The sequence below is a fragment of the Talaromyces atroroseus genome, assembly GCF_001907595.1.
Source record: "Talaromyces atroroseus strain IBT 11181 chromosome Unknown scaffold_11, whole genome shotgun sequence".
NCBI lineage: Eukaryota > Fungi > Ascomycota > Eurotiomycetes > Eurotiales > Trichocomaceae > Talaromyces > Talaromyces atroroseus.
Genome location: NW_017971443.1, coordinates 335974 through 348555, shown reverse-complemented (window position 1 = coordinate 348555; position 12582 = coordinate 335974). Strand labels below are relative to the sequence as shown.

The 12582-nt window shown below is 44.3% G+C and overlaps 4 protein-coding genes across 4 annotated transcripts; 3 read left to right on the top strand and 1 right to left on the bottom strand.

Moving 5' to 3' along the window:
- Window positions 1-2153: 2153 nt before the first annotated feature.
- UA08_07413 (hypothetical protein) lies at window positions 2154-2441 on the top strand (the record flags this gene model as incomplete). The annotated part of the gene is made up of 2 exons (XM_020262305.1): window positions 2154-2256; window positions 2362-2441. 2 exons carry the CDS (start codon window positions 2154-2156, stop codon window positions 2439-2441), a joined length of 183 nt encoding a protein of 60 aa, XP_020117504.1.
- A 469-nt stretch (window positions 2442-2910) lies between these two features.
- On the top strand, window positions 2911-4214 carry UA08_07412 (hypothetical protein; the record flags this gene model as incomplete). The annotated part of the gene is made up of 3 exons (XM_020262698.1): window positions 2911-3363; window positions 3428-3858; window positions 3923-4214. The coding sequence occupies 3 exons, from the start codon at window positions 2911-2913 to the stop codon at window positions 4212-4214; spliced, it is 1176 nt and encodes a 391-aa protein (XP_020117190.1).
- A 3644-nt stretch (window positions 4215-7858) lies between these two features.
- On the top strand, window positions 7859-8323 carry UA08_07411 (hypothetical protein; the record flags this gene model as incomplete). The annotated part of the gene is made up of 1 exon (XM_020262697.1): window positions 7859-8323. The coding sequence occupies one exon, from the start codon at window positions 7859-7861 to the stop codon at window positions 8321-8323; it is 465 nt and encodes a 154-aa protein (XP_020117191.1).
- A 1066-nt stretch (window positions 8324-9389) lies between these two features.
- UA08_07410 (hypothetical protein) lies at window positions 9390-11523 on the bottom strand (the record flags this gene model as incomplete). The annotated part of the gene is made up of 7 exons (XM_020262696.1): window positions 9390-9489; window positions 9559-9636; window positions 9709-9725; window positions 9789-10238; window positions 10377-11160; window positions 11228-11251; window positions 11315-11523. 7 exons carry the CDS (start codon window positions 11521-11523, stop codon window positions 9390-9392), a joined length of 1662 nt encoding a protein of 553 aa, XP_020117507.1.
- Between the last annotated feature and the right edge of the window lie 1059 nt (window positions 11524-12582).

The following is a 12582-nucleotide window of genomic DNA, read 5'->3' as shown; positions in this document are numbered from 1 at the left end:
TGTGTGTGTCAATCCGTCAATCAAAATTTTCGATACTAGAAGACAAGTTAGATGATGCATACAATAACGCTGAAGGTTAGGTTAACTAATCACACTCTGAATAACTGCAATTCTCGATAACTAGGGCTGGAAAACGTGTCACGTATTTGAAATGCTCAAACGGTCTCTTCAATATACAAAAACGGCGAGACACTAAGCCTAACGTCAACAAACAGGAAAACCGAATTATGCCTACTGCGACAAACGGTTTGGGTGAATTTGAGTACTTAGTCAGAGGAAAGGTAATAGCAGTAACAGAATATAAATTAGTCGCACACTAATTCATAGCTTAATCCGATCGCTCAGCCCACAAAAGGAAGATTGCTGTTTGTGACTGACCGAGTTGCATTAGTTTCCTTGATTCGGAAATGCAGCCAGTTCATGAGCCTTTTGTAGAAAAACACGTCTATGATTGTCCTGTGCCTAAAGCTAGAGTATGCCCTAGTCCCGATTCCACCGTCAATGCATACCAAGCACGCCTAGGGACGTAGTAGCAACCCTGTCTTGTCGCAATTTGGATTAGTCCGCCTTTCGCCCGCTAATTATGGTGCGTTGGAGATATGCACAATTATTTCCGAGTTAGCATTCGAAAGTGAAAAAGAGAAGACCGGAGCCTGAGAAGAGTTATTTGAAGACGATGTGTCAAGAGTTGGTGGACAACAGCAGAAAAAGTTAACAGTATCGTGATCCACTCGCCTAGAGGCGGTTCGCAAGTCCCGAGACTTGTACGGAGTAAAGGGAGTGAAAACTGGATTCTTTTAAACTGCCTGGCCCACGCATTACGGAGCACAGCGAAAAGCTTTTTTGATTGGACTGGGATTTGTGGTCTCTTCACCAGTCTTGTTCTACTGATCTCAAATCCCGGAAATACTGTGTACGGCCTATGATTCGAGGAACGGGTGATGGCAGTTGAAGCTGGAGTCAAACAAAAAAAAAAGAACTTTTAACATCTTTCGTAGATCAGTTCCATCCGGAGCATACGGGGTCCTCAATAGGGAATTGCGCACCTTAATATAGAGCTACGTCCAACTACCTTGTGCATTGCATTATGTACGCGCCTAAGGTTCTTCACCGGTTCCTTTCATAGATGCTCGGGATCTGAGATGTCAACCACGTTGGCGTCAAGATGCCCTTTATGTGCATATGCGTATTTAGATATAGTCAATGTCATTAGTCGCCCTAGATCTTACAGGAAAAAGAAAAGTGCCATCTATAATACTATAGTCAGAAAGCAATTTTAAAAAAAATCGATTGCTATGTGATCAAGGGAGCCACGAGTTTACAGGTATGAAAAATCCAAAGGCCGCGGGAATGTCAGCGATGAATGCATTGGATGGCTTGTTGGTCCGACCAATCAGAGGCCTTGCAAGCCGATCGGAGGAAACCCGGAGGAAACCCGGAGTTAGCCGCCAGACTCTTTTCGCACACGTCTTATTCTGCGTAATGAATTAAAATAACTCTTTCAAATGTTGTCTCATTTGGTTCTTCTCGAGATTAAAAATCATTTACTATATAAGGGGGAGTTAAAAGAAAGTAAAAACGAAAGAGCTCCGCCCGGGACGGCCCGGCCGCTTTTCGTATGACACTACGTGACTACGTAGTGTCTACGTAGTCCGTATAGGTCTAAAAATAAATATCCCTGTTGATAAAAGAATTTGTTCCTCGCATTGATTAAAGCTAGGCGTGATCACTTTCGGAGATCGTTGTCATGTATTAGGCGGACGAACAGCTAATGCAAAGAGACGAAACTTGCTGCGATGCCTTTGAAGAACTAAGCATTTGCTTTCCATGCACGCCAAAGCTGCCTAAGAGACGGCCTGCAGACTATGATGTGCGCTTGTCGATATTGCGATCAGATCGGTGAACGACGTATCAGTTCGCCGATTCGACGCTAGCCCCGTCATTTCCATCTCACTACGTATATGTATACATAACACTGCATAGAACATGTATGCGTTGCTCATTGCTTACCTGTAGATAACTAATAATTCCTGTTTCGGAACTTTGCACTGCATCTTGTCTGTGTATCGCAGACTCCTTCTGAAAATGGCTGGTGCATGTCAATCACAGTTCCACTAACCGTATCGAGCTATCGACTGATATAAATATAAATTATGGATCTCAACATACCCCTCTTCCCTCTTTCTCTCTCGATCTGCACAGCCGCATTCCTCTCGATTCGGATCAAGCATTATTCCGCAGCAAGGGAGTCAGCGAGTGAGTGGTACAGTGTAACCACTAATGGCAACATCTGACATCATGAAGAGCTGAAGCTTTTGGCATTAGTAACAGGCAAATATAATGCCTCTTCCTGTTCTGCAGCTTGTTACTTCCCCGAAGCTGCCGAGGGGAAAGTGGACGGAAAAACAATGCCTCTCTCAGATTACCTCAGCAACCCATAAACCAATCACGACTACCTAGCGTTTACCAGCTGCGTCATACCGCGATGGCAAGACATCGTGATTGGAGACGGAATGCATCACCGCCTGTATGAATAAAAAGGTGAAGTCCTCGATTGGCTTGGGTAAACACTCATTACCATATACAAATGTCATTCACTTGGCATATGGCAAAGTCCACTTTCCCCCTTGGCGTGCGATTCAGCAGCGCACTTCATGTCCAAGTTCCAGCATGCTCTTGCATCAGCGGCAAAGCAATGCTGGGAAACTTGGTTCAGCAGAACTTGGTCTTGGGCTGATTGGAGAGAATACGGAAATTCACGCTTGTATAAATGACACACAATCCCACTCTCCCCTTGCGGATTTTTCAACTTCCTTACAGACTCGCGGGAACTGCAGTGAATACGTTGGTTTCCTTTCCAGGAAATACATACAGGGTTAGTTGGCTTCGAATACAAATATTCTCACAACCATGAAATTTATGAAACTTTCTCTGCTGGCGTCCATGCCAGGTGCCATTATGGCACAAAACTTGACCCAACTTCTGTCCAACACAACTCAGTTGTCGAGTCTGAATACCTTGTTGTCTAGTTATCCTACGATTGTGAACTCTCTTGGCAATATCACAAACGTCACTATTCTGGCGCCCTCTAATAATGCATTGTCGAATCTCACCGACAGCCGGGGGTTGGAGGCGTTGGCATCGACTAACAACCGATCCGTCATCGACCTTTTGAGCTACCATATCCTTCGGGGCGAATATTATGACTCTAACATCACCCAAACACCGGTGTTCATACCGACTTATTTGAATGATTCGGTGGTGACCAACGTTACTGGTGGCCAGGTGGTGGAGGCAATCAAGCAAGATAACGATACTTATTTCTTCTCTGGCTTGTTCTCAAATTCGACAGTAACCCAAGCTGTAAGCTATCGCCCCATTTCTCCCTAGACAATTTTCATTGCAAAATATCTGACACGTACGAAAGAATCTTAATTTCACCGGCGGTGTATTGCACATCATCGACAAGGTCCTTTCTATTCCATCGAACGTAACTTACTCTGCTGCAACAGCCGGTCTGAGCGCCGTAGTAGGCGCCCTGCGTGCAGATAACTTGACAGACAGCGTTGACACTACGCCGAACGTAACTGTTTTCGCTCCAGAAAATTCTGCCTTTCAGGCAATTGGTTCTGCTCTTGGGAACTTCACCACCGATCAGCTTACCGGTGTTCTTGACTACCATGTCATTAACGGACAAGTTGCCTATTCAACAAACTTGACAAACGGTACTCAATTTACTGCTGTCAATGGCCGGAATTTGACTGTCCGTGTTGAGAATGGATCTATTTTTGTCGATTCGGCTAGGGTGACCAGGCCTAATCTGCTTGTCGCCAACGGTGTGCTACATGTCATTGACAAGTATGTCTCCCAAGCCCCTTTCCGATTCGTTATAAGCTGAGCGAAGGGAACTAATCTGTTATAGCGTTCTCAACCCGAACAACACTTCTGCGACTCCCAACGCAACCGCCACTTCCCAAGTCCCAGCCTTCTCTGGCGCATCTTCGGCAAGCTCTATTCCGTTCACAAGCGGAGTAACAGCCAGCGCCACAGCTACTGGAAGTGGTGCTGGCGCCGGTGCTGGAGTAACTGGAACTTCTGGAGCTTCTGGCACCTCGACGTCATCCGCTGCTGCAATGCCCATGCGTACTGGCGGGCTTGGTGCTGCCGTGGTTGTCGGTGCTGGTGCTGCATTGTTGAACGCTGATATCTTTTAAGAGTTGTTTATACTAAAGATTTTTTTGGGTAAAGCACTGCTCGAGACACAATCGTTATCTTGTTAATAATAGCACACGCCCAAAGAGGAAATCAACAACCACAAATTTTATGCCCATTACGAATACTATTATATCAAACTCAATATTTGTGATTACTACATATATAGCAACGGGAATGATTGACGAATATATGACTGTTTTTATACCCTAAACTATTTTTTGGTAGATTTGTGGTATACCAGTCGTTGTGGCCAATGCTATCTAGGTAATCTGACCTGGTATTTGTTGATGTATTATGTATTGGTACCTTATACCTGGGGAGATACCAAGTGTGAACAAAATAATGCCTAGGAAAGGTTTATACAAACCATGAACTCGTGTCCACTAAGATACTTCAAATCTCTTTGCCTCTTTATAATGGAGCAGTCTACTTTTTGAGATGAACGTCTTCACTGAGATTTCATTCATCAATTTAATCAGAAAATGGCTTTCCTACTCCGGCAGACTATAGTAGTTACCTAACCAACCTGGCGCACTTCGTTCATAGAAATTTAGTGTACTCTTTCACCCAGCCCTGGTGATGATGGTGCGAAGAATATCACTGCAAAAGTTACAAAACAAATAATGACAAGGGTTATCTACTAAGTTAGGTAGACGGCTATCTTCATCATCCTTCCGGTAATTAAATTCTTTTTAAATACCCAATATGAAAAGTTCATGCAACTCTATGGAGCATACCCAATGACAGTCATGGCAGAATCCCTTTGCTGGATTGTTTACACGAAAATTATTTACTCCTTCTTGGGAATGATATCAGATGAAGTTTCCAGGAAATACGTGCACGACACTGTTCGTGCTTTAAAGAAATTACTCCTAAATTACCGTGGACTTGCCCATAGTTTTGGACACTATTCAGTTACTCATGGCCCAGTTGCCTAGATGGAGCCATCAAGCAGGCTCGAATAGAACGTTAATCCCGGCTCATACTTGAACCTGAACGAACATTGGAAGGAATGACAAAATTGAGGGAATCGCGAAATAATTGGTCCACAACTGACTATGACATGACGAGGCTCAGTCACTTAGACCAACACGACCTATCATTCAATGATTACCGAGAAATGAGTCGATATGTCCGAACAGTTTGCCTGACCCCAGGCATAACTACTCTGTTAGGGAAAATCCCGGTAGTTGGAGACTCGGGATTTCCCAATGGTGGTAGTATAAGTTGCATTGATGCACCTATTACGGCCATGGACCTCGGGAATCAAGAACCAGTTACCTGACAAGATATACAATCGAGTGGATATAGTTTGCAGTTCCAACTTTGACGTGGTACATGAGACATCCCATGTAGTCCACCACTTTCTTCACAGTCATCGATGATGTCTTTAAATATTGAGTCAAGAGCCAGCATAACATGTCAGAGTCTGGCATATATATAGATAGATATGGCTTCAAAGAGTGCCTGTGATTTTACAATTCAAAAATCTCCAGATTTGAAGAGATCCAAGCATACCTATCGATACTTTTATCATCGCAATAACTGAATCTATTTGCGAGCCAAAGAAACATTTCCGAGCGTCAAACAAACGTTATTGCGACAAAAGAAATTGTCGTATTCTATAGGAAGAAAGATGCCTGACCGACATGTGGCTAAGAAACGAAAGACAGAACCCAAACTAGATAGTGAAGGGAAGCACATGAACTCTCGCGTACGATCATACCGGAAGTTACTAACAAACTACAGAAATGCTGGAGAAGATAGATGAAACCATGGAAGGTTCTCTGAAAAATGAGCAAGGCGTTGGCGAACTCAGGGATGGGGCGGAGGACCTAGTCAGAATGCTCACAACCCGCATAGACATTGATGATACTGGAAAAGAGAAGAAAACCGAGGAGAAGGCTCCAGATAGTTCAAAGTGAAGACTGACTGCCTGGATAGACATGAAGAGTATCGGCACTATCTGCTATCAAATGGTTCCATATACCGAGCACTGTGTACCGACCAGCTCTCTTACTTGATTATTTTCTGATATTTGGATGCATCCATGATTCAGCTACCCACCGATCCATTGAAGTTATGACCCTTCGATGGGGATTCAATCTTTTACATCTACTTGTACTCTAATTTCATTTCTAATTTGTAAATTTCTAATCCAAATAAATGCCGGGTTATCAGATTCCATCAACGCTTTTTCTCACATTATTCTATAATACGAATGAAAGAATTCCACACGTGTATTTAGGTAGTGTCACATATAATATTGGCAACTAAGTCAGCGCCCTGATTAGCAGTTTGGACAGATTGAAAGCCAAGATTCTATGTACTCATTGAAACATGGCTAAATCAAGCCTCACTAACTTGATCGTGGAATACGAATTAGTCAGAGTAACACAGAGAAAGAATAATGCCAAGGGCTACACTGTTACCATGCCTGATTTGAGGCGGCGGAGTTTAAGGTACGAGAGACAGCCGATACTCAGACACAGTTTGAACGATGACACCAAAAGTCTTACCTATAAGTTGAAAGCAATTTGGGAATGCCGAGAACACCCAGGATTGCTTTCCTATTTTTTTTTGTACAGGGTTAATATCCCCCACGTGTTGTAAGGAATTCTACGCACTTCCCAAATAGGAAAAAAATTCATCTATCTAGGTTACGTATGTATCAATGCATGGATGCATTGATGACAATGCCCAGACAACTAGTTTGAATCTAACTTATACAAGGCTAACCTATGTCACCTAACAGACATGGCTAGGGAAACCAAGGTATGATGAATGCACCCTGAAGCTAAACGTAGCCTGAATATTGCAAGCTGTGCAGCCTTGCTAAGAATTACCCACTCTATGGGGTGGCAAGATCCGTGATTATCTATGGGTTTGTAAAATCCTACTTAACTAACTAACTAGTCAACCTAGATATTTACGTAACTGAATAACGATTCAATAATAAATTAGCATACTATGTGCAAGGGCACTTAAATCCGCCAACAGCCGTCGATATGTAACCCGGGGGCCATTCCCTATGGTTGGAATTAAAGAACCCACTAACTAAGCACTAAGTATGTCGATCCAGGAACGACAAGTGTCAAAGAGGCTCTAGGTTACCTATAGCGTCGATTACCATCCCTCAAGCTGACATGTAGAAATGCTGTCTACTCCGTACATTTGCACTGAATTGGCTAAATAGTGAATCGATAGGAACAATATTTTTGCTTCAATGGTTGTTAACCCTGGCCACACCACGCCATAATACTTAAGTAGTTGAAAATACTGTCAACCATTATTGTCAGATTTTAAACTAGGTTAAACGGATGAAACCATAATCCAAACTGCAAGATTTATGGAAACATTAGGTGCCTTCGACTCCCCTGACAGTCAGCAACACCTGGGGGCCAGATAAATGTAACCATAAATTGGCCAACGAAAGGAATCGCAGTGGTTGGCTAAGCTGTACATACTTCACTTCACATAGTAGGAACATAAGGTATAAAAGGGGCATCGTTTCCCAGGTTATAATCCCGTTGCTACATCCCATTGCTCAGCACAAAGCCCTATACCTAAGCTGCATACACTCCTCACGTCATTTCTATATCGTTTAAATTTACCGACGAGAATTTCAAAAGACAATATCAAAATGAAGTTCACTGCCGCCGCCACCGCCGCTTCGGCCATTCTGTTGAGCTCTCAAGCCACAGCTCTCTCGATGAAGCGCACCATCCCATCTTCATACTACTCCAACCAGGAGATTACCGGCTCGATCTACTCATGGGACACCGACTCCGAGTGTAACCAGATCTTCTACACCGCTGGAAGCTGTGGCCTGTCCACCTACTTCACTTCCACGATTCCTAGCTCCTCTGGCTACAACTTTGTTGCCATGGGTTCCGCAGTCATGAGCCAGTTCGGCTCTTACCAGAACAACGAACTCTGCGGCAAGACCATTGAAATCACCAACTCTGCCGGCGTTACCGAGCAGGCTGTCATTGCTGACACCGCCAGTGCTGATATCATTGATATGTGCCTTGGTCTGTGGGAGGACTTCGGTGGCGTGGACGGCGATGGAACTCAGATGACTGGTATGGAATGGCGTCTTGTTTAGTAACTACTTTGAAAGAGCTTTGATGACTTGAGCATTCCCATGGTGGTTGACAGTAGTTGGAATTCGAAGTTGTCCAGGATCAGGTGGAGATTGAATTCTGTATATATTTAGAGCTGTTCTTTGTATATAACCTTGGAATGTAGATAGAATTGTGAAATGTCGTGTCTACTATATCCACTTTCCATTCCTACGAGCTGCTTTTGCACATGCGTATGTAGATTGCTGGATCTATTCCAAGCATCAATTGTGGTTCAGTCAGCAACACCCTGAAAGCGAGTACTCAACTAATAAAGTGACTTCGTACATTAGGAACTATTCCGCATGGATTGCTTGATCTGCAGACACATTTGAGCCTGATCTAGACGCGACAGCTTGTCCTTTCTACTTTTATCACTGCCAAGTGGTTCAGTGCTACATAATTTTAGCTAGGTTTATTCTCGTACACCATACTGTAATTAAGAATATTTGAAAAGACTCAAGTGAAGCATCTGAGTTACTTATTTCGTATATCTTCGGTATAAGGAAACAATTCATGCTTTTGGCTTGCTGACTTTGCAGTCAGCGAAGGAGCCCTGTTGATTTACAACAAGGCCCTTGCAACTCGATGGTACTAGGTTCCTTGGGAAACGCATCAACAAGTATTGCCTTAAATGAAAGGAACCGTAGGGCTTCGGCATTATTTCGGTACTGCACTAGCAATATGCCGAGATGATATAGGTATTACTTCTCCTAGAAGGTCTCTCAACAGGACTACGTTCCGAATGTATCACGATGTCATACTTCCTGCTCAGGGGAACATGGGTATCCAGTTGCCTAATACCTTAAGGAAAAATATGTAATAAAATAGTAGCATTTCACTAATATCATGCCCTCGTCCCTCATCGATTCTGACCATATTGTACACGTTGATTACGAGGACATCACTTTTTTAACTTTCTAAATTAAACCATACTCAAGGAAAGTTGGAGGAAAGCCGATTCGGACAGTGTAGTCATCAAAAATCTCTTCCTTCCCCCTCTCGTTCAGATCATATTACCCACAGCTTACCAGCTTAGTTTGGGAGGCTTTAATTTTCAGGATCCACTTTGGGTTCTTGAGATTGAGACTCCTCCGGTGTAGTTTCGCGTTCTGACACCTCGGTTCCTTCAAGCAAGTTTCGTCCATCTCTGTGTAAAAACATGGTTGTTAGTCACAACCTACTACTTAGTTGCATGACGAAGGGGATGAGACTATACCCGAGTTTGTTGTTTGGCATGAAGAAAGTTATAATGAGAACGGGTGCAGAGAGTGCTAAAGCAGCAATGGTTATATATCTATCACAATTAGCCAAATTCAAAGCTCCTGGAGTACGATCAACTGGTTGTAGTCAGGGAAGAGGGTCTTACCCCATAACATCTGAGTACTATATAGCAAGCGAATGAAGGTCAGTATTTTCTGCATTGATACAAGATTAAGGGTTTCATACAGCTTCATTAACTGCAAGTCTCTGTGGAGTGCCCCAAGCAGGTAAAACACCCGTGATAGAGTTAAATAGAGTGTCAATCTCTGTTTGGTTTGTCGTATCAAGTCGGAATGCTAAACGTTCACGGAGAGTGTCCGTATAAATTCCACCTGCAATTGCTGAGCCTATTCCATCACCGAGGAAAGCACCTAAACTGATCAGTGCGGTGACTTGGGCCAATTCAGCATGGGGTACGACGATCTGCGCCGCGACGATCATAACAGTCTCAATAATACCACTGCCTAGACCTTGTATAAGCTGAACGACAAATAGCTCAGCCGTGGAGCTGTCATTTGTTCGTAGACGAATCATGACTCCATAACCGATCATACGGATGGCTGCTCCTCCGACAAGAATCCACTTGTACGAACGGGTCTTATACATGACGAGGCCGACCAACATGCCAGTAAAGCACTGCATGACTCCGTTTGTGTAAGCAAGGTAGGTTGCTACTCGAGCAGAATAGTCGTGTGCAACTAGAGACCAGGCATACAGGTACGTGTGTGTGGCTCCAAACCCCATATTATCTAAAATACCCAGGCAAAAGCTTACCACAATAGACATATTAGTGAAGTATCGGACAGGGACAACGGGGTACTTGGCAATGTATCTCTCGTAGGGATACAAAGCGATGAGTGCGACGCATCCTAGGGCGATAAGCACGTCTATCCAGGCTGTGTGCCACTTGCTGGTGGTCGTGGCAGCGAGAGTTATGGGCAACAACAACATAGCAAAGCCACCGCCGAGAAGGAAAACACCGCCGATATCGATACGAGAGAAGAACTGGAATAGACTTATCTTCTCTGCATATACAATACCGGCCTTCCTGGCACGATGTTGGAACACCAGAAGCGTGATGATTATAAAACTGGCCGTGAAGGGCATAAGAATGGCAAACATGCCAATACCCCAGCGCCACCCAATGCCGTCCACGACACTATCGACAATCTGAGCCCCTACCCATGGTGCAATCAAGAATGGAAGGTAGATGATGTTGTAGGAGAATCCTCTCCAACGCATACTAGACAAATCGGACACCATGACCGAATCCAGCATAGCTGTGCCTCCCTGTCCGAGGGCATAGAAAATATAACCTCCCGCATAGGTGTTGAATGTACTCGAAGAGGCGCAAAGGATATAACCCAACACATAGCAGGTAATAGTAAAGATGTAAGCCTCGGCTCGCCCTACCACGTCCGAGATCTTCGCAACAGGCGGTTTCACAATAGCTAAGACGATGCTTGCTGCCGTCGATACAGTCCCGACCTTGGAAAGTTCATTGAAGGAAGAGGATGCGTACGTGATATAAGATGATGTGGTTACATTGTCGAGTTCACTGGAAGATATCAATCGTTAGACTAGCCACTCCATGGAGGAATGCAAATAGTTAGTTCACAGCTTACAAAATGATCATGATCATAGCCAATCTGTCCTTTAATTAGTATCATAACTAAAGTGCATGTTTCCTTTTCCATTCAGGTAGAACTCACCCGAGATAGAGAAAATATTTACCAGTCCGACCCCATACAGCCTGCGCAGCCTCAAATCTCGCGATACCCGCCACCTCTAGTTTCTCGGATGGCTTTTGTGGCTCAGCAACGGACAACATCACGTCACCTTGAGCTTCATTTATGGTGTCTGCATTCTCGGCTGGCGCTGAAGATCCGAATCGCTGTTTGAATTTGGATAAAGAATCCATAACGACGGGAGTTAAGCCCCTTATTGACAGCGTAAGGGAGGCGGAATATGAATTATGTCTATCCTATAGACCACACGAAAAAAAAAAAAAAATTGTTGTGGAAGGGCCGGCGTCTTGCTGCTTATTAGTAAATGGGCTTCTGGTGAGGAGGTGAGATAAGAAACCGCAGAGGTTCGTGCTGCAAGGAAAAGTATACCGTTATGAATATACACACCATCACTTATCCTCTCAAAGATAGTACGAATGTGAAAACAAGCGGCCCAATGATTCGATTTAATTGAAAAGAGAAAGTGCTACGAAGAACATGGATGAAGATAAGGATTACTGCATATCACCGCTCGCGTGGTAGTAAGCAACGGGTCTGCGGAGTATTTCGCACTTGGCCACGCACAGGTAACCTCGAGTCTAGATGGATATACAAATTGAAGATAGTCAATATCAACAAGCAAGATGCACGGCGGCACGCAGCAGACTAGTTTAGTGTGTCAATTTCTTATCAATGGCTCCGACACGATTGGCTGACCTCGGATATCAGCCAGGATACGTTGATGCTAGGCGCTCAGCTAACACTTAATCGACTCTCTCGTCAGCCACCGGTGCCGGATTCCGTGGCCATTACTGCTCTACTCCGCACTCTCGCGACGCCCTTCCTAACGCGAGACGCAGCAGAGATTCAATAGACGCGGATTTTGGCAGATAAGAGAAGAAGAGATAGCGCAGTTATGTACGTATCGACCTAATCTTATGTAGCTATCAGCGATGTCCTCCCGTCTTCGACCGCTCCTTGCATGCATGCCCTTCTCCGATGCGGAATGTATCAGCACAACATCGCATTGGAGGCAAACAAGCCCGGCTGCGCTTTCCTCATATCAAATTAGAGTGCATCTTCGCCGGAGCACGATGAGCGGGGAAGATCCAATCAGTAAGTCGCTTTCAGGTCCATGTGTTGCCTAGGGCGTTTATATCCATGGGCCCATGCCGACGGATAGCTAGGCCAACAAAATCCACAGGTTCCGTACGTTTGATTCGCGGACCAAAGTTTCGTTAAGGCCTTTAAGC